The following is a 20103-nucleotide window of genomic DNA, read 5'->3' as shown; positions in this document are numbered from 1 at the left end:
TACAACGTACCTCTACATCAGTGCAGGATTTCCACTCCTTCGCGATATGCAGGATATCCACTAAGGCTATCTCTACTATATTCAACTATATTCGTTTACAGTGAACCATTACATTCCGACGAATCGGTATCAAGTATTAAATGAGGCGGTTCAATCATGCGTGGAGCGACCATTGAGTGCCGTTCCACCAGTCGTCCAGCGCCCGCACTATCTGGACTTCCTTTCACTAGATTTAATGATTCCGAGCCTCCTGTTTTGCTTCATCGAAAGGGGATGATCGGCCAAGAGGCAAGAGGTGGTGGTTACCCAAAAGAGCAAGATTCTTCTCACAGACCCTCCTGAAATTCTGATCTGGAGGACCCGTTTCTTGATAAGAGGTCGGAAACGCCGAGAGAGATGAACAATTGTCGCCCCTATCCCTCGGATGAGCCTGTCTGCACTTCACACCTTCCGGCCCTAGTTGGTTGGTGATTTCCCCCCGTGTAGAGTGTGTAGAGGCTCCAGGCACACCGCAGCGCCTGCCTGGGAGCAGCCACAACATGGTATTTTGAAATAGGAGAAAGAAAGGCAGTTGGTCAATTGATTCGGTAACTCACACCAGTTCTCAGGTTAATAACATTTTATTGGTGGTGCAACCTGGTCAATATCTGATCCACACCATGATATACTCGGAGTTATTGGCCGTTGAACCAGGGGGAGTTGTTAGTGGTCCTCCATGTCTTCCATGATTCTCTGCTCAGCTTTGTCATAAGCCTCCCAATAGGCCTCATCTAAATCGTCCTGCGGTGGACCCGATTTACTGACCGTTTGCATCTCCAACCCAGCAACATCCGTCTCATCTTCATCCCCAAGGAGGACGCCGATAGAGTACGAAGTGTCCGGATAGAGTTGAATCTCGCGGGGCGATATCGTTGTAGGTTTACAATTCCTGGTGCATGTGTATCTGGCAGTTAGGAGCTGGAACTGCGCGGCCCAAATGAACTTTCCAGGATGTTCTGATACGGAGGTTATGGTTGAGCTGGCGCCTACATCGACAGAACATCCTACTGGGGCTCCACAAATAGCTGCCACGGCGGCTGAGTCGATGCCAACTCGGATCGAGGGGCTTTTCTTATGTACCACGCAGCTTTTCGCATTTTCGAGCTCGTAGAACCCGGTGAGACACCATATCTCTGGTTTTCGAAGGCCCCCAGCCTTTTTCAAGATATATTTGCTTCTTCTCACTGAAAGCCAGGTTCTGAGCTTCTCCATTGCTTTCTCGTCCGTCAGGATCTTCGTTTCAAAGAATCTGTCAGGTCTAGACGAGCCGGTGTTAGCAATTCACCAGCGACACGGTGAAGTATGCCTACTCGAGTAACTCAATCCGGCGACCTTTCTCTGCAATGATCGCCTTGCCGCTCTCGGTTACGAATCCAACCCCAAAGTTTCCGGCACCAAAGACGTTCACCTCGATCCCGTAATTTGTTTTGTCTGTCTGACCGTACTCGCCTCTCACGTCACGGATTTCGGCCCACGACTCGAGCTCTTCCCGACTGAGGGTGATCAGCCGTCTCAATGTTCTTGATGCGTATCCTTGGATGCCTACCTCATGCGAGGAGCTGAGTAATGCAGCGACTTTGTGGGCATCGCGTAGTTGCCATGAACAAGGTGACCAAGCGTGACTCGATCAGGGCTATGGCCCATTTCGTACAGATAGTATGTGTGTCTCTGCTCAACTCGCATGGCTTCTGTAAACTGGCCACAGGAGACTAAACGCGGAAAGTTAAGGACAGATAGAAGCCCCTTCGCGAAGCACGAGATTTCTCTATGTCACCTGGAGAAGTAATAAGCAACAACCCTGTCAGGAGTCAAGTCTGCCACTGGGCAGTATATAAGTGTTGGGTGATTGTATACTCCGTATCATCTTTCTCCCACCAACTGCCTGCCAGCATGACTTCATGGACCAGGTATTTATTTGGGTTCCGAACTTTGAATCTACAGTACAGCCAAGGAACGTTGTAGTACAATAGGCTGCCCACATGGTCTCTGGGCCATTGAGGCGAGCCGCCTAAGTGACTCAACTCCTGTAATCCACACCTACACAAAGGATCGTTCCTTGTCAGGTCCTGGAATAAAAAAAAAGACTGAAAAAAGGCCCTTGATAGCACATCGACCAAGGATGGATAGGGATAGAACTGACACGTAAGCCTAATAACATATAGAGGTAACTGAGCACTTTCGTTGAGTAATGAGAGAATCTGGTAACTCCAGCACAGGCGCGAAATGACTTCAATGTGACGCGGGTCACGTGACTAGATGCGTGCAACCATCGGGAATACGTCCAAGGCGACGAAGAGCCCTCTTATTGAATTATATAACCGCTTGCCTGATTTGGAAGTAACATAATTTCCCCAAGCTGTTTCTTTGCTTAATATTCAGCAAATATTCATTCTAATTACAGCTTCAAATTGAAGGCATAAATAGGAGCTAGATAGTCATTTATTTAGAAGAATCAGACCTTCATTGATTTTCTATTAGCTATATAAATTATTAGTAACTTGTAAAGTAATATAGTATTATCTATTTTAATAGTTATAAGCCTAGCCTACCTTTAAGAGATGCATAGATTAACTACTGCTATTATTCTTCTAAGGCCTATAGATTAGAGAGCACTATCTTAAAGTATTAGTAAGATATCTTATTAGAATTAACTTGCCTGATTTAGAAGAACTAAAGATATATTAATACCATCATCACCCCTAAAGCAAATAGACTATTATACTAAACTAATAAGATCTACTATGAAGGTCTCCATCATGCTAGAGAAGCCTAATGATTAGTAGATATAGAATGCCTATATAACTAGCCTAGCCTAAACCCATGGAGTGCTTGATATACTCTATAGAGAGAGGCCTTACCCTATTCCACTAATTTAACTAATCTATTTATTAACTCTAGCTAATTAGTAGGCTAGAATAAACCCTGCGGAATCCTAGCTAGACTTAAAGAGGCCCTAAATAATTAAAGTAAGCTAATTAGATAGATTATTAACTGCTACAGCCATCCTAAAGGCTCTAGTAAAGATTACTAAAGCTAAATTAGCACTATATATTAAAGAATTATTAATCTATAAGGAAGAAAAGAAGTAATATTAACTAGATTAACTAGGCCTAGTAGCTCTCTAGAATACTATAGAGTAAATAGTAGCTAGAGAGTATCTCTAGTAGCTAACTAGCAAATTAGATAATAAGGTTAAGTAATATTAAAAGCTTAAGGCTGATATAAAGCCCTTAATTAAAATAAGAATAAACTAAATTAAGAAGAAATATTAGAAGCTTGCTACTAAGCTAGCTAATTAAAGTATATTAAGCTAGCTAAGTAAGTAGTAGAAGGTGCTAAGTATATATACTAAGCTAAAAATAATATAATATACTAGATATATAGGTACCAGGAGCTTCCTCACAGTGTTAAAGAAGATTAAACCTTAATATATAAATATTTAATTAGATTAACTACTAGAGGATAATAAGCTAAATATTTTTAATAAGATCTCCTGTTATTAAAGACACTAGAAGAGTCTTAGTTAAAAAGAATAGAAGAGTATCTTTACTATATTTAAAGGATAATCCTTTAACTAATTAAATTCTAATTTAGCTAATTAGAATTATAGAATTAAGTAACTTAAGTAAGATAACTACCTCTGCAGAGAGAAGTATCTCTTTAATAAGTATCTATATATAATTAAATTAATAAGGCCAAGGGAATGGAAGCTAAATCTAGATATTATAGAATAATTTAAGAAGATTAAATAGAATCTAAAAGTAAATTAAGTAATAGATATAGTAATTAAGTAAGCTAATTAAAATTAGAATTAGGAAGTATCTTATATAGTAATAACTATTATTAAACTTAATTTAGCAGTATTCTCTATAGAAAGGAACTTATATAAGCTATAAGATAGCTAGATTATTAATTCAGGAGCAGATATTAATATTTATAATAATTAAACTTAATTTCTTACCTATAAGCTAGTAGAGGGAGAGTATATGTATTTTAGCATAATAGAAGTAAAAATCTATAGATATAGAAAGATTAAACTATAAGCAACTAAACTAAATTAGAAGCTATATATCTTAGAACTTAGTTAAATAGCCTATATACCTGATTACTATATAAATCTGCTCTTAACCTTTTAGATAAAAAGGTATAGATATTATTATAATTAATACCTTAATATTATTAAGGACTAGAATAGAAGACTAATCTACTATATAGAATCAAGGCATAATATAGAAGTTATAGAATATAATCTAATATTAAATATCTTTATAATAAATTAATATTTAGAGAGGCCCTATAAGACAGCCATAACTAGTAAATAATAGTATTAATAGCTAGTATACCTAGGAGATAAGGCTGTATAGTATTTAAAAGAGGCCTTAATAAGTACTAAAGTACTAAGCTATAAGAGATTAATCTATAAGATATATAGGCTAGTAAAGGCTGCTAAGCAGATATCTTAAACCCCTAGAGAAAGGTTAATAGAGATATTTAGAAGTATTTATTTTAATTTAATTTTATTACTAATTACCTATAATAGAGACTGTTAGGTTACATATTTTATTTATAAATTAACTAGATGGTATATAATCTATATATATCTAGATAAAGATTAGCTGAATAATCTGATAAAGTAATTTATCTAATAGGTAGAAATATAATTTAGTATTAGGCTAAAGAAGATATTCTTAGATTGTAAGCTAATACTTAGAAATAAATATATTTATACTATAAGATCTAAAGGCACTAAGATCTACTATTTAATGTAATATATTAATAAGTAGAAGAGGCTAATTAAATATTCTAGTAAGATAATTATTAAAATAGTATAAAGTATATAAATTAGTGTATAACTACTAGAGAAGTTATAGCTATATATATTCTATGCTACTATTTATTTATAGAATTAATATCTATATAGAGAGGCAGTGGAGGAGAATAGTAAGATAAAATAGATCTAGATCACACCCTATAAGAAGCTCTATAGTAAGAAGCTATTATTAGTAAATCTGTGCATATATAGATGCAGAGCTTATATTAGGCACTATAAGATTCTAAAATTAAAGAAGCTAGATCTATATACCTAGATAGGCTACCTAGTCAGCTACATAGCATCTAATATATAGAAGATATGGAATCTAGTGACTAGGATAATCACTAATAAGTAAGATATAATATTTAATAAAGATATTATATTTGATCTAAATTAGCTATTTTATGCTAAAGTAATTAAAATATTAGATCTGCTAGAATTACCTATTAAAATTAATAAGCTACCTAATATTAATAATTTACCTAGCTTAGTAGAGAGTATAGATAAAGAGTTAGATAAGGTTGAAGCTTAGGGGGTGAATATAGTAATTAATAAAGTAAGTAAGGCCATAAGTAATAGTATTATACCTAATAAGGAAGGTAGTCAGGCGGCAGAATTAACTAAAGTAAATCTTATACCTCTAACTCCCTATGCTACACTAGGAAGATCTATCTAATAAGATAAGCCTATAGATTTAATTAAGTAAGATATTAATATTATACTATACCTAGCATAGATAAATACTTAGTATAGAGTCCCTAGAGGCTGGATTAATAGCTTATAGAGAGAAGAGCTAATTTAACTAGATTTAATAACCCTAAGATTACTAATGAGAATTAATAATTCCCTAGAGCTAGAGACACCTATAAGGCTTATAGATACACTGCCTAAGTCCCTAGATTAATTATAGATAGAAGATTCACCTTTAAAATAGCTATTTAAGGAAGTTAATTAATTAAGTATTAAGCTAAATAATTAAGATAAGCTAGATAATATTAATAATATCTTATAGAAGCTAAAACACAGTGTAAGCACTAATTTTTTACTAGATAATATTATTAAAGGAAAATATAAATATTAAACTCTAAAGGCCTATGGTTTTATAGCTGCCTGGATTAATAGCCTATAGTAATTCTATTTAGTATTTATATTATTTAGAACTAGCCTAAAAGATAAGGTATTAAAGAAGAGACTTTATTAAGATGAAATACCCCCTGTACTTAATAGCTAGAGAGAGATATAGAAGTATCTATTAAAGAAACTCTTTAAAGTAGCTGTAGAGTTAGAATATAATATATTATTAGCTTAAGGAACTTTTTAGAAGGTTAGAATACCTAGAGATAAATAGATTATTCCACTATGATGGGTTTTCATATATAAATTTAATTAAGAAGGCTACTTAACTAAGGCTAAGGCATGAATCTGCATGTAAGGAGATATATAATAAATAATATATAATAATATTATAGCAGCTACTCTTACTATATAAATATTTTAAATATTAATAGTTATTATAGTAGTGTTTAATCTTAATATATAGTAAATTAATGCTATTAATACCTTTATTAATAGTAAGCTAAATAAGGAGGTCTATACTAAAATAGCTAAAAGATTCTCTAAATATAGCTATATTTACCTGTTAAAGTGAGCTCTTTATAGCCTATATAGGGTGCTATATCTCTAGTAGAGAGATATTTTAAAAGTACTTAAAGAGATAGGTTTGCAGAGAATTAATATTAACTTATATCTTTATATAGATAATAAGACTATTATCCTAGTATTTATAGATAATATACTATTCCTTTACTATTATAAAAGCAAGAAGTATGCTAATAATCTAATTTAGAAACTATAAAAATAATATAAATTCTAAGACTTAGATAAGGGAGATAGCTTCCTGAATATTAAGATTACTAGAGATTAAATAAAATAAAAGCTATGGCTTAGCTAATAGGCATATATTAAGAAGATTATTATAAGATATTATTTAGATTTAACTAATTAAAAGGCATGAATATCTGCAATAACAGATTGCCTATACCCTTATAATAAAAAGGCTATAGTAAATAAGATATACTACTACTAATCTAAAATTAGATTAATTCTCTACACTGCAGTGACTACTTACTTAGATATTACTAAGATAATATCTAATCTATTAAGGTATCTATTAAATCTAAGACTAGCCTATTTTAATGCAGCTAATTAAATCATTCTATATCTCTCTTTAATAAAAGATTATATATTAGAATATAGAAGTGACTTAACAGGGAATATCTTTATTATTACTAGTAATACTGCCTATATAGATTATATAGATTATAGTAGTAGTAAGGGATATCTAGTAAAGCTATTTAGTACTACTATTAACTAGTAAGCAGGGAAATAATAAACTATTACTACTTCTACTACTAAGGTAGAATTACTTGCTATTTTAGAGGCTATAAAGAATATCTATTAGTAGAAATAATTATTCCTAGATATTAGATTTAATCTAGAGCATAAGATATCTATTCTATATAATAATTATTAAACAGTAGGGCTTCTACATAGTAAAAAGCCTATAATTTATATAAAGCTATACTATGTTAATATATATTAATACTAGCTTTAGTAAGAGGTCTAATCAGGCTGTATATTAGTTAATTAGATTAAAACTAATTATATGCTAGTAGATAGCCTGATAAAGATACTACTAAAGAGTAAGCATAATAACTTTTATAAGATGGTTAGTGTCAAGGTACGGGGTCACAGGTAAACAGAAACAGGTTGATGAGGTAGTTGACACTCAGGCTGGCTATAGGAATCTATATCTATCTGTTCCGGTTGCAGGGCAAACTGGTACAGGTAGGCTCTATAGACAAGACGTAGCTCAGAGGCTTCCAAGTAAGTTGCAGGATTGTGCGGTGAAGATATTCCCAAGGTCACATAATTCCTTCCTAGCGATGCTAACTCCTATCTGCGGCAGCACCGTAACAGTACTCCCCTCCTCAAGGTCGAGCTCCGTCGAGACCATCCGCTGGTTTAGGTTTGCTTGGGTAGCGGCGGTGGAAGTTAGCCATAATCTCTTGTGCGTTCCTCAGGTAATGGGCGGGTTCCTCAGTGGGGTTGTCGTAGCCCAACCATTTGACGGTATACTTCAGACGGGGGCCCCATCGGCCTCGGTGTTCCCAGCGGGAATCTAAGATATCCTCGACAATCCATTCTTCTAGACCATCAACCTCTACTGGTGGTAGTGGCGGCTGTCTTTGTCCAGGAACAGGGTCTTTGGCAACAGGACGCAGCAAGCTAACATTAAACACAGGGTGAATCTTCATAGAAGCTGGTAGATCTAGCTCATAGGCGTGCGGGCTGATAATCTTCTTGATACAGAACGGCTCTAAGTTTTTCCAGTTGAGTTTCTTCTGGGGGCGCAGGGTCCTGATATTCTGGGCGTCTAACCAAACCAGTTATCCCACATGGTAACGGCGGGCAGGTCTCCGGTAACGATTCGTCTGTTCCTTATAACGGTCCTAGGCAACACAGATCTGGGCGCGGATATAGTTAACAATATCTTGCATTTTCTTTGCAAAGGCCTCAGCGTCTCTAGCAGCAGGGTGATTCACGGGCTAGACAGGTTCAAACCCCATGCGTGGGTGAAATCCATAATTCGCGAAGAAGGGTGAGATTCCAGTGGCCTCAGATCGGACAGAGTTCGAGGCGAACTTAGCTAATGGTAACCAGTCGGCCCAATCATCTTGTAAATAGGTAATGTAAGCACGCAGGTATTGTTCTAAAACAGCATTCATTCTTTCAGTCTAGCCATCAGTCTCAGGGTAATGAGCAGTAGACAACAGGTTCTTAACATCTAGGCGTCAGGTCAGGTGCTTCCAGAACACAGCGACAAACTGAGGGCCACAGTCTGATACTATTGTTCTTGGTAGGCCATGTAGCTTCCATATATAACAGATGTATAATCAGGCTACACCCTCAGCATCGCAGGTAGTCTGACAGGGGATAAAGTGCCTCATCTTTGTAAGTCAATCGACAACAACTAATATGGCATCGTAGCCTCGACTAGGTACTAGACTGGTGATAAAGTCCATTGAGATATCTTGCCATGATTGTTCGGGTACTGGGAGCGGGTGTAACACTCCTTGGCGGGCTTTGTGAGATGGGGTGGATCAGCAGCAGGTATAGCAGTTTTGGGTCCAGTGGTTAACATATCAGTACATGCCCGGCCAGTAATATTCTCATGCTATCAACTCATATAACTTATGCTTTCCAGGGTGTCCAGCAGCAGGCTTGTCGTGGCATTCTCGTAATAACTGGGCTCTCAGCTCATTGTGGTCAGGGATGTATAAGCATTCACAGTAGTACAGATAGCTTCCTCGTCATCTGCAATCAGCCAGGGTGATCTTCGGGTGTTGACTGGCATTCCTATTCAGCGCCTGTAGGATGGACTGTATAGTATTATCTAACTAGTAGGCAGTGTCTAGTAGTTCCTTGATACTGGGAGGGGGCTCTGGTTAGTCTGGTTGGTCTAGTTGGTCTGGTTGGTCCAGTTAGTCTGTCCACGCTGGTTAAGCAGGCACTCCGGTAGGTTCCTTAGGTGTTCTAGCAACTCGGGCTACTGGGTCTGCAAAGCGAACTCTTCTTGTAGCTGACTAGCTCCTTATAATGGCTCCTAGTTTCACTGAGTTCTGAATTTCAGGGTCAAGATTCTCTTTCTTCAGAATTGTCTGGCTCTGGTGTTGTAGCCGTTCATCCCCCTCTTTAGGGAGATCTTCTGACCTCCTGGTCAGAGCATCAGGCTTGACTCCTTGCTTCCCGGGTCGATATATAATTTTAAAGTTGAAGCGGGACAGGAATTCAGACTAGCGGGCTTGTCGTCTGTTGAGCAGCTTAGTAGACATGAAATATTCCAGGTTACGGTGATTAGTTATAACTTTGATCAGTGATAGTGTACCCTCTAGTTCAGGGCACTATTCCTCAAAGCAGCGAACAATGGCAAGCAACTCTTTATCATAGATCTCATAGTTGCACTCAGTGACTGAGAGCTTCTTAGAGAAGAATGCGACAGGGTGCAGGACTCCTTCATCATTATACTGGGACATCACACCAGCGGACACGTAATCAGAAGAGTCAGTCTCAACTACGACGTCTTTTGTCTAGTCAAATGGTTTCAAGATTAGGGCGTTCACAAACACCTTCTTCAGGGCTTCAAAGCTTAATTTACAGGCTGTAGTCCACACAAATAGGACATCCTTCCTAGTCAGGTTCACCAAGGGAGCAATAATTCTTGAGAAATCCTTGATAAATCGCCGGTAAAAGTTACCAAAGCTAATAAAGGCCTGAACATTGGCAATGCAGGTTGGAACTTGCCAGTTAATAATTATTTTCACCTTATCAGGGTCCATGCGGATGCTATCCCAGCTAATAATAATACCGAGGAACTTGGTTTCAGGGATGATGAACTCACACTTTTGGATTTTCGCGTACAGGCCAGCTTCTCGTAGTTTCTGCAGGACAGAGCGGACATGGGTTATATGCTCAGTGCGGGTCTTGCTATAAATGAGGATATCATCAAGGTAGGCGGTGCAGAAGACATCAAGGTAATCTCGCAAAGTATCATTAATGAATCGCTAAAAGGTTGCGGGTGCTTCTGTCAGCCCAAAGGGCATCACCAGAGATTCAAACAGGCCTAATCGGGTACGGAAAGCTGTCAGGTATTCTTGTCCTTTCTTAATGCGGATGTTGTTAAATGCTGAAATGATATCAATCTTTATGAAATATTTCATCCCTTTTAGGTTATTCAGGGTTTCCTTTATTAGAGGCAGCAGGTATTGATCTTTAACAGTTATAGCATTTAGGGCTCGGTAATTAACGCAGATTTGTATGCCTCCACCTGGCTTTTTAACAAATAGGATAGGCGACGCGGCGGGTGATGAACTAGGGCGGATGAAGCCCTTCCTCAGGTTCTCTTCGATCCATTCCTTTAGAACTCTTAATTCCTCTCAGGACATGGCGTACAGAGGGCCGAATGGGGGGGTCTTTCCTTCTAACAGCTTGATGTCATGGTCGTAGGGGCGGTGTGGCGGCAAGCGCTCGGCCTCCTTAGGGGAGAAAACATCAGCGTAGTCTTTGAATTCGTCAGGTAACAGGTTGGTGAAGTCTTCTTTCTGAGCTTTCTCAATCCTCAGGGTGGCTTCAAGATCTTCCAGGGTAATTGTGAACATCCGGGTGTTTCTCCGGGCGTAAGCTGAGCAGGCAGCTAAGGAGATGAAAGCTATATCTCTGTTCTCCAGTCCCTTTGGTCTCAGGGGCAGGTATCTAGGCTGGGTCTTTGAGGGGACGTCATGCAAGGCTTGTATCTTAGTTGGCCTCTGGGGTGTGTTGCAATATTTCCGGCAGTAGTCGCTATCAAACATAATACTGTGGGCTGCGAATCGTATCAGGGGGTTGTGTATCTTCATCCAAGGTATTCCTAGCACAATGGGGTAATGTGCTAACTGGACAATGTAAAACCTCGCGTCTTTCTCAAAGTGGTCCTCAATTCTCATATCCATCTGAACATAATGAGTTATCTTCCCATTCTCTGGTTCTCTCCCATCAAATGTGTGCAGGGTTATCGGGTCTGCCAGGGGGATGGGCTCCAGCGTCTGGTCTTCAGCCCATCCTTTATTAATAAATCCTTATCCTTCAGCTCCGGTATCTAACAGGGCGTAAGTAGATAGCTTTATTCCCTTCTCTTCCCTCTCTAGGGTCACGGGTAGTATCATAGCTTTTGATTGTTGTATTTGTTCCTCAAGGTTAAGTCCATAAACAGCAGCAGCAGAGATTCGAATAACGCGCAGTTCCTGAGCCTGGTCGCAGCTTACTCCAGGCTCACTCCTTTTACCGAGGAGGTCTGGCTGGGTGATGGGCTTCTAGGTGCTGGGATCCGTCCCCTCTAGGGGCTCTCTGGGCGTGGTTCATAAGACATTATGATTTGAACTCTCTGACAGGTATCAGGGTGGGGGCAGTCCCTGATCCAGTGTTCCAGGGAGCCACATCAGAAGCAGGCGCCTGTCTCGCGGCGGGAGGGGCTATACCCCTTTCTCATTAGGCGTCGGGTAGTACCCAGGTCCATGGGGTCATATTGTTGCGCTGGCGTATGCTCATTCCTCTGAATAATAGGGCGCCAGGGTTGTTTGGTGGACTTAGTAGCAATAGGGCTAGAGCTTCAGGGTGACTGGGAATGCTGGGTAGGTTTAGCAGTGGTAGCGTAGGTCTTAACAACAGGGGGTTGGTTTGTAGTGTATTGCCGGCGGCGGTTCTCGAGCTCCTGCAGGAATCTAGTGAACTGGTAGTACTCCTGGCTTAGAGGCTGGTTATGCATAAGCATGCTCCAGAGTTCGCGACTAATAGCCTGTTCAAGCAGGGTGGGCAGGGTTTCTTCAGGCATCTCGCCTTCCAGGGCTAGGCATTGGAATTCTGCAAAGAAGGTGCCAAACTCCTTATTAGTCTGGCGCAGGCTGAATAGCTCATTTCGGGCGTTATTCACGCGGTTAGGGTCACCAAAGGCGCGTTCCAGGATATCCAGGATGTCTTGGTAGTCGTTAAGGGTGCAAATCCCCTTCTTGATATAGGGGAGAATCTAGGCGTACGGCGCACCCTTCAGGCAGTTATTCACATAAGCCATCCAGCTCTGCGGCGTCGGGAAGCAGTTAAGGTTGATGTTCATTTTCTCTTAAATTTGCGCTATAAAACGCCGAAGGTCCTTTCAGTCGCCCTCAAACTTATCAGGGTCAGGGAGTCGTTCTGATAATCCGGCGGCTTCAGAAGATGGGGTAGTAGTTAATATAGGCGTTCTCACTAGAGCAACTACAGGCTTCTCAGCAATGGGTTTGTGTATAGATGCGGGCACAGGTGTATTCACAGTAGGGGTAGCTAAGCGACGGGCTTGGTCCCTTTCCATGGCAGCTTTCACATACTACTGCTCTTTCTCTTGCAGCTGTTCCTTCTGGTACTGTAGGACAGCCCTTAGCTTAGTAGTCTCTTATTCATGCCTCTGCTCTGAGGCAGTAAATTCATGCTGGAGTTCCAGGAGTCAGGCCTTGGATTACTTGGCTTGTTAGTTTGCTTCATTGATAGTTGATTCAGCCTTCTGGATGTACTCATATACCAGGCGGCAGTATTCATACCATTCGGTACCATGTTTAGCAACGTGCTCAGAGAACTCTTCGGGATCGCCAGGCAGGAAAGGAGGCAGAGAGGCGGGTATTCTGACAGTGTCAACTCCAAGGGAGGAGCTACGTAATGTCAAGGTACAGGGTCACAGGTAAACAGAAACAGGTTGATGAGGTAGTTAACACTCAGGCTGGCTACAGGAATCTATATCTATCTGTTCCGGTTGCAGGGCAAACTGGTACAGGTAGGCTCTATAGACAGGACGTAGCTCAGAGGCGTGTGTGTGTGTGTGTGTGTGTGTATGTATTTTACGGCCGTGGCTCGTGACTTGCACGTTTTCCACTATCCCCAATCGGGGCAAAGGCCGCCAGGGGGTGAGCCCTGGGTGTCTCTAACTATTGCTAGTTCTATGTACAAACAAGAGACTTTGGCGCGTTCGCATAGCTGCCTCAGTCATGGGGAAGGTCTGCTATAGTAGGTTAAATTGCGATGCCAGCTGCATGGATCCATCTCCGCACTATGATCCGCCAATTCTCCGCGTCTCTGCTTTCCCCCCTCCTCTTTTTTTTTTTTTTTTTTTTTTTTTTTAAAGAAGGATTGTATTGTCTCAGGCGTGCTCAGGCAGGGGCCGTCTTGGACAGATATCATCAAAGAACCGAGTCTGTGATAGCCAGGCAGCCAGCTTTGCTGCACCTTTTGCAGTTCCCAGAAGGAAGGGAATCATCTCGGAGGGGGGCCCTAGGGGTTGGGGTAGGCGTCTCTTAACTATTCGGCAGAAGAAGAAGTGCACTGGAGACTTCCTGGCTCCGCACCGGCAATGAAGATGGGCGTCTTCATGGTTGAACCGCTCATGATAGTCTGCAAAATCACCATGCCCTGTACGAGCTGCTAGGATCCGCCCGAGAAGGTGGCGCGGGAGGCGTAGCTCATCAGGGCACCTGGGGGAGGAGGTGATGCAAAGATCTTGGTAGGGCTGCGGGGCCACGGCTTGCCAGTGCTTCTGTAGGCCAGAGATCATGGCAGCCTTTGTTTGACGCTTAAGCGAGGCAAAAGAATGTTTTTGGGAGATAGGGGGTTCTAAGGCAGCTCCCTCTTTCGCGGCTTGATCAGCTGCTTCATTCCCAGGGACTTTCGCATGCCCAGGGACCCAGCAGATACGTACGGAGCCCCCGTCAGTGTAGGGGAACCTCTCCCGCTCAAGCCAGGTCGAGGCCAGGGTTCGGACGGTCTCGAAAATTTCTTGGGATGAGCCTGCAAAGGGCGAGAGCAGGCGAGTGGCCACTTCCAGGTTATCTAGGCAGACCCAGAGGTTAGTAGCAAAGCGTGCAGTATGATACTGCATGGCTGCTTTTATACCAGCGAGAGCTGCTTCTGCTTCGGCATCAAAAAGCTCTTTATTTAGCCCGAGAGAAAACGATGATTGGAGACATAGTCTTCCTGTCTGGTATAGAGCAAAGCCAGCACCTGCCATTCCGTTAGGCAATTTAGACCCGTCTGTAAAGACTTTCATATCAGTGTTTGGGAGAGAGGAGTAAAAGTCTTGGAAGTTGGTAGCTGCCTGCTCCTTGGATAGTCCGTTAGGTGCCTTTATTCGCAGTTGAGCATCCGCCCGTGCCTCCCTTGGGAGCCAAGGGGGATATTGCAGCGGGTTTATCTGCTCTGATTCTGGTAGGGCTAGTACTCGGCGTGCAAAACGGCTAGTTGCCCAGCCAGTCTGTGCAATTTTTGCTGCCCTCCTGCGCAGGGGATGGTAAGGGTCTAGGCGACGAACACGGATCGCGGCCGATGTAGCTATATGATCAAGCTCAATTTCTGCTGGTAGGAGCCCTGATTCCCGGTATAAAGCAGGCAAGGGAGTTGTGCGGTAGATAGGGAGAATTGCTCTAGCACCTGTCTGTATAACCTTAGCTATCTTATCAAGTTGCCCCTGGACCTGGTTTGAGATAGAGCCTGCACGGGGGCAGGGGCGCGAGCGACCTGGCCACCAGGTTTCTGCGCCAAAGTAGGCTTTCCGGAGCACACAGGCTATCACCGCCTGTCGCATGAGATAGGGCTTGATTCCCCGGACTGTGTTCCCGAGGCCACGGAGGGCATTTGCAACTGTCAGAGCCTTTGAGGTTGTCTCCCTGACATGGTACTTGAAGCTGAGCTTCTTGTCAAAGAGGACCCCCAGCCAACGCAGGTAAGGGCGAGTTGTATTCTCGGAGACTGTGACCGGGCCTGCTACGATGCTTGGTGTGTGGCTTGGATCCTGGTCAGCCTTGCGGCGCGAGAAATGGATCAGTTCATATTTATCTGGCGCGAAGGTGATCCCCTCCGTAGCGGCCCAGTCAAGGGCTTCTTGTAGGGAGTTGGATAGGCTTTGGCAGTTCGCCTCAATAGACGGTGAGATTGCCAGGATAGCTCCATCGTCCGCGTATCCAAACCTGGACTTTGGAACTCCAAGCCAGAATAAGGGGGCTAGATAGAGCATAAATAGAATAGGGGATACTGGTGAACCTTGTGGCAGGCCGCAGAGTATTTCTGTTGCTGGTCCTATTTCACCGTCAATGCGGATTTGTACCACTCGCCCTGTGACAAAGGAGGCTACCCAGCGAGCTAGGTTATCAGGCCAGCCCTGTGAGCGCAGTCGATGGATAAGTCTCCCAGGAAGGACTCCATCAAAGGCTCCCTTTACATCAAAGGTGAGGAGTGAGGCTGTTAGCCTTTGGTTAAGGGCCTGTTCTGCATCATGGAGCAAGGATGTAGTCAGATCAGTTGCTGAGCGGAGAGGCAGGGCCCCAAACTGTTGACTAGCCAGGACTCTGTACTGGATAGCAATCCATGCCATGTTCCGGGCAATTAGTCTCTCGAGGCCTTTGCCCAGTACTGACAGGAGGGCAATAGGCCTATATGACCTAGGGCTAGACCAGTTAGACTTATTTGGTTTTTGGATTATTGCTAGAACTGCGTGTCGAAAGCACTTTGGATGATAGCCAGTTCGAAGGCAACCCTGATAGAGTGCAAGGACTCTGTCTTTGATCAGGGGCCATGTCACCTTGATTATACCAGTGGGTAGCTCGTCAGCCCCAGGGGTTGTATTCCCTGCTTGTAGGACTGACTTCTCGACTTGGGCCATGGTTACATCAGGGAATGGCAGTGAGCTAGATGGGACTGCTGGCGTATCCAGCGGGATGTCTCCTGCTTCAGCGGTATTTTGAAGAAGGTTCCGGGATATGATATCCCGCTTCTCTTGTAAGGCTACCGCTGGGGGGCTGTCCGGTCTCAAAGGGTCCTTAAGTGGGGGGCTGCGGTAGGAGCCTGTTGACTTATGCCATCTTGATATATCAAACACCTCCTTGCTCTCGGTTACCGCGCTGATCTTGTCTCTCCAATACTGTTCTCGGGCTCGCCGCGTTACCCGCCGGAAGTCTTTCTGTGTGCAGAGTCCTGCCCGGTAGTCTTGTAATGCCTCCTTGCACGTGGTATTCCACCATCGTTGGCCTCCCCCTTGGGGTATTGACTTGTTTGCAGAGGCTGTGTATGAGCTGTGGATGGCTGCAGTAATTCCATTTGCAAGATAGTCTAGTTCATCTTCATTCTCTGCTGAGCTCCTGACGTTGGCTATATTAGAGGCGAGAAGTGTGAGGAAGCGGGTGTGGTCTAGTGTGTCAAATCTTAGTCTTTGCGGAGTTTCCACAGGTCCCTGTTCCCACGGCAGGTTCGTAAGAAGTGGGCGATGATCCGAGGTGGCGTCTAGATGATGTGCAACCCTGGTACTGGCTCCTATGAGGGTTGGGGAGCTAGAGACAAAGGCAAGGTCCAGGACGTTGCCTTTGTCATGTGTAGGGATATCAATCTCAGAGGTAAGCAGTAGTCCAAGCCTGTCAAGCCATTCTGTGAATGATTCTGCGAAGGTAGTGGGTGCGTGCTGGAGTGAGGGCTGCCATCTGTGGTGGTGTAGGTTGAAGTCACCAGCAAGCAGGGTAGGCAGAGAGAAGTAGGACTCCAGCAAGGAAGTAAGAGTTCTCGCTGCTTCACCCGCCCGTTTTGCGCCAGCAGGAGCATTATATATATTAAATATCAAGGCAGATTGTCCTGAGCACGAGGAGATCTGGAGTAGAAGAAGGTCTGAGAGGGTCTCTTGGCTTATTGAGTCAGGGCGGAGTTGGGAGGCTCGGATGCCATTTTTCCGACGAATGTAGGTAAGAACTCGAGGGATGCCACTTATCTCCCAAGAATCAGTTGGGGAGAAGCACTCGTAAGATGGGTGCCTTTTTGTGATCTTTCGAGTCAGGTCTCTGTAAATGTAGGGCTCCTGTATAAGGATAATGTCGATGTGGTTGGAGTATGCCTGGGAGAGGGCAATTTCATGGGCTTCTGGTATACGGCCAACGTTCAGCTGGAGTATAGCGATAGACTCCTTCCTTGGGTGATTTTGGTACTTCATATTTGTTCGTTCATCAGAACTTCAAAGCTGTTTTGTGGCTTAGGAGATACGAAGCGGACTGCTCTGGCTGTGACCGGGGGAGAGTCTAAAGGCTCCTGTGGCGGGGGGGTAGCCGTGCGGAAGGGGAAGGGTGAAGGGCGGCTGTTCATAGCCATGATTTGGTCCTGGGAAGGCTCTGGGACTTGCATGCAGCACTGTCTCTCTAGGCGTGCCTTGGCAAGCTCTAGGGAGCTAGTCTTGCGAATCTCGGCTTGCTGGGCCTTTGTGCATCGAGTGCCTGCCTTGCTAGGTCGCAGGAGGCATTGCTCATAGTCAGCCGGGTGGGGGCCATGGCAGTGTAGGCACCTTGGAGGGCAGGTGTGGGGAGGTTGGGTACTGCATCTATTGCTATGGCCCTCCTCAGTATGCTGGGTAGAGCCGCAAAGTCGACACCGGGGCTGGCGAGCGCAGGATCTAGCGTTATGCCACTTCCAGCAGCGGTTGCACTGTACAATCTTTGTCTTTCTTACTAGCAGCTGAGCATTGGTGATCATGCCAAACAAGGAGAGTCGTACTGGAAGGTTGGCCTTGCTGTCCTCCGGGAAGTTGATAAACCAGCTGGACGAGATAGTGTTGGGGTTAGCGGCACTTGTAGCAGTCTCAGTAATAGAGACTGGGTTAAGGCCTATAGCTTCAGTGATCTCTGAAGACAAGATTTCAGGGTTAACGGGGATCATGGAGTATTGGCTGCCAGTAAGTCGGCCAACCTTCCTGGGTACATTGGTCACTCGATAAGAGATCCAGCGGGAACTCCGTTCGATCTGGCAGTCTTTAAAGAAGGCGGCTATGGCTTCCTTTTGGGCCTCTAGGGCTGGGAGGGCTTCAGTAGAGACTGGCAGAAGAGCGAGTCCAGTTTTGATAGATTGGACGCCCTTGAGAAGCTTTCCATTAGTGCCCAGATGGGATCGCAGGCTAGTATGTATAGCAAATGCATCCATGCTCTTGGCAAGATGGTTCTCCGGAAGGCGCACAAAGAGTCGGTTGTCAGGAGGTGGCAGCTTTGTAGCTAACCTATCAGTCTTAGTATTACTGTATGTTTTCTTTGTGGCAGCATTGTTCCTAGCTGGGGGACTTCTGGTGACAGTCGCGTATGTGGACTGGGCAAGACCGGAGGGGGGACGAGAAGGGGGAGGTGAGGGGGGGAAGGAAGCAGGGCCATGGGCAGGGGCAGGGGCAGGGGTGAGGGGGAGGGGGGCATTGGTCAAGGGCACGCCGCTGATGTAGGCATTGAAGTGTTGTTGGGCTATATTAGCCAGGTCATTGCTAAGGGCCGTGAGCGCTCCTAGCTGGCGGGGCGTGAGGCCAGCATTCTGGCGTCGGTGATCATCAAGGAAGGCTGCTATGGGACTAAAGATTTTCTGTCCCTCGAGAGCTCTAGCAGTGGCTGAGGTGGTTGTTTCCTGTAGTGCAGCCTGTAGAGGGCCACCAGGTTGGTTGTTATGTCGTGCCATGTTATTGACGCGTCGAGACGCGTGGTGGTTGCTGGGCGGGTGTCAGGCAGTGAGCGGAGGGGGAGCTGTCCCTTATCCTAGGCAGGGCGCCTGGATTGAGAGCCTGATCTGAGAATTCAATAGAGTATGGCCTTCCTGGGTGAGAAGGCTGCGTAGCTCAGAGGCTTCCAAGTAAGTTGCAGGATTGTGCGGTGAAGATATTCCCAAGGTCACATGATTCCTTCCTAGCGATGCTAACTCCTATCTGCGGCAGCACCGTGACAGTTAGGCTTATTAACTAATCAGGAGGCAGAGATTAAGCTTTAACCTATCTAATGCTATTAATTTAACATAATTATCTATATAGGGAGATGGATATGGTTTTAACAGCTATAGAATATACAGCTTTACCTAATCAGCTTAGCTAGGGGGGTGTATTGAATTATATAACTGCTTGCCTGATTTAGAAGTAATATAATTTCCCTAAGCTGTTTCTTTACTTAATATTTAGTAAATATTTATTCTAATTACAGCTTTAAATCAAAGGCATAAATAGGAGCTAGATAGTCATTCGTTTAGAAGAATCAGACCTTCATTGATTTTCTATTGGCCATATAAATTATTAGTGACTCGTAAAGCAATACAGTATTATCCATTTCAACACCTCTTGAGCCTTGCCAATTGACAGACACACTGAATACCCCGGGACTGTCGGCCTTTCGTGAGCGCTAAAAATCCGCTCCAACGCCGAATGTATAATCAGGCAGCGCCCGCTCAGTAGTCATTCCTTGTCTCGTGTAGAACTTAGATTACCTATCGGTTAGTGAGAACGCCCTATTTGTGGGCATTTAGAGCACCTCCAACGAATCCAACCTTCATATTCTGCTGGTTGGGCAGAGCAATTCGGTACTCTGTACACCGCGATCTCAGACATCTTCCTACCTCCAGCTGGTTTGGTATCATGAGACCAGGGATTTCGTATGGGATCCAAGCTTTCATTTCGACCGGCCAGCCTCGAACGCTCTGTATATATGCCTTGGTGTCGATCAAATTCGCGAATCCGCTGGTCGATACATGGATCTGACGACCTCGCCACTATATCTGGGCATCAAATGATCCGCACGCTACTGTCAACTGACTCTTGAAACTATGACCTATCACGAGAGAAAAAGTGGCCGAGGGTATAGATATCATAGACGAAT

General features: G+C 43.6%; 4 protein-coding genes across 4 annotated transcripts; all 4 read right to left on the bottom strand.

Moving 5' to 3' along the window:
• Nucleotides 1-517: 517 nt before the first annotated feature.
• Nucleotides 518-20102, bottom strand: AFUA_8G00342 (uncharacterized protein). The gene is made up of 4 exons (XM_077805247.1): nt 19566-20102; nt 1586-2338; nt 1350-1559; nt 518-1297 (listed from the first exon to the last, which is right to left on the bottom strand). The coding sequence occupies exons 2-4, from the start codon at nt 1720-1722 to the stop codon at nt 703-705; spliced, it is 942 nt and encodes a 313-aa protein (XP_077661375.1). The 5' UTR covers nt 1723-2338; nt 19566-20102; the 3' UTR covers nt 518-702.
• AFUA_8G00330 (uncharacterized protein) lies at nt 7843-11307 on the bottom strand (the record flags this gene model as incomplete). The annotated part of the gene is made up of 2 exons (XM_077805246.1): nt 7843-8272; nt 10865-11307. The coding sequence occupies 2 exons, from the start codon at nt 11305-11307 to the stop codon at nt 7843-7845; spliced, it is 873 nt and encodes a 290-aa protein (XP_077661374.1).
• AFUA_8G00320 (uncharacterized protein) lies at nt 12057-12212 on the bottom strand (the record flags this gene model as incomplete). Its single annotated transcript, XM_077805245.1, has 1 exon — nt 12057-12212. One exon carries the CDS (start codon nt 12210-12212, stop codon nt 12057-12059), a length of 156 nt encoding a protein of 51 aa, XP_077661373.1.
• AFUA_8G00310 (uncharacterized protein) lies at nt 13611-18922 on the bottom strand (the record flags this gene model as incomplete). The annotated part of the gene is made up of 2 exons (XM_077805244.1): nt 13611-17426; nt 17483-18922. The coding sequence occupies 2 exons, from the start codon at nt 18920-18922 to the stop codon at nt 13611-13613; spliced, it is 5256 nt and encodes a 1751-aa protein (XP_077661372.1).
• Nucleotide 20103: the final 1 nt, after the last annotated feature.

This window comes from Aspergillus fumigatus, chromosome 8 (genome assembly GCF_000002655.1).
Source record: "Aspergillus fumigatus Af293 chromosome 8, whole genome shotgun sequence".
NCBI lineage: Eukaryota > Fungi > Ascomycota > Eurotiomycetes > Eurotiales > Aspergillaceae > Aspergillus > Aspergillus fumigatus.
This window is presented reverse-complemented; position numbering and strand designations above follow the sequence as displayed.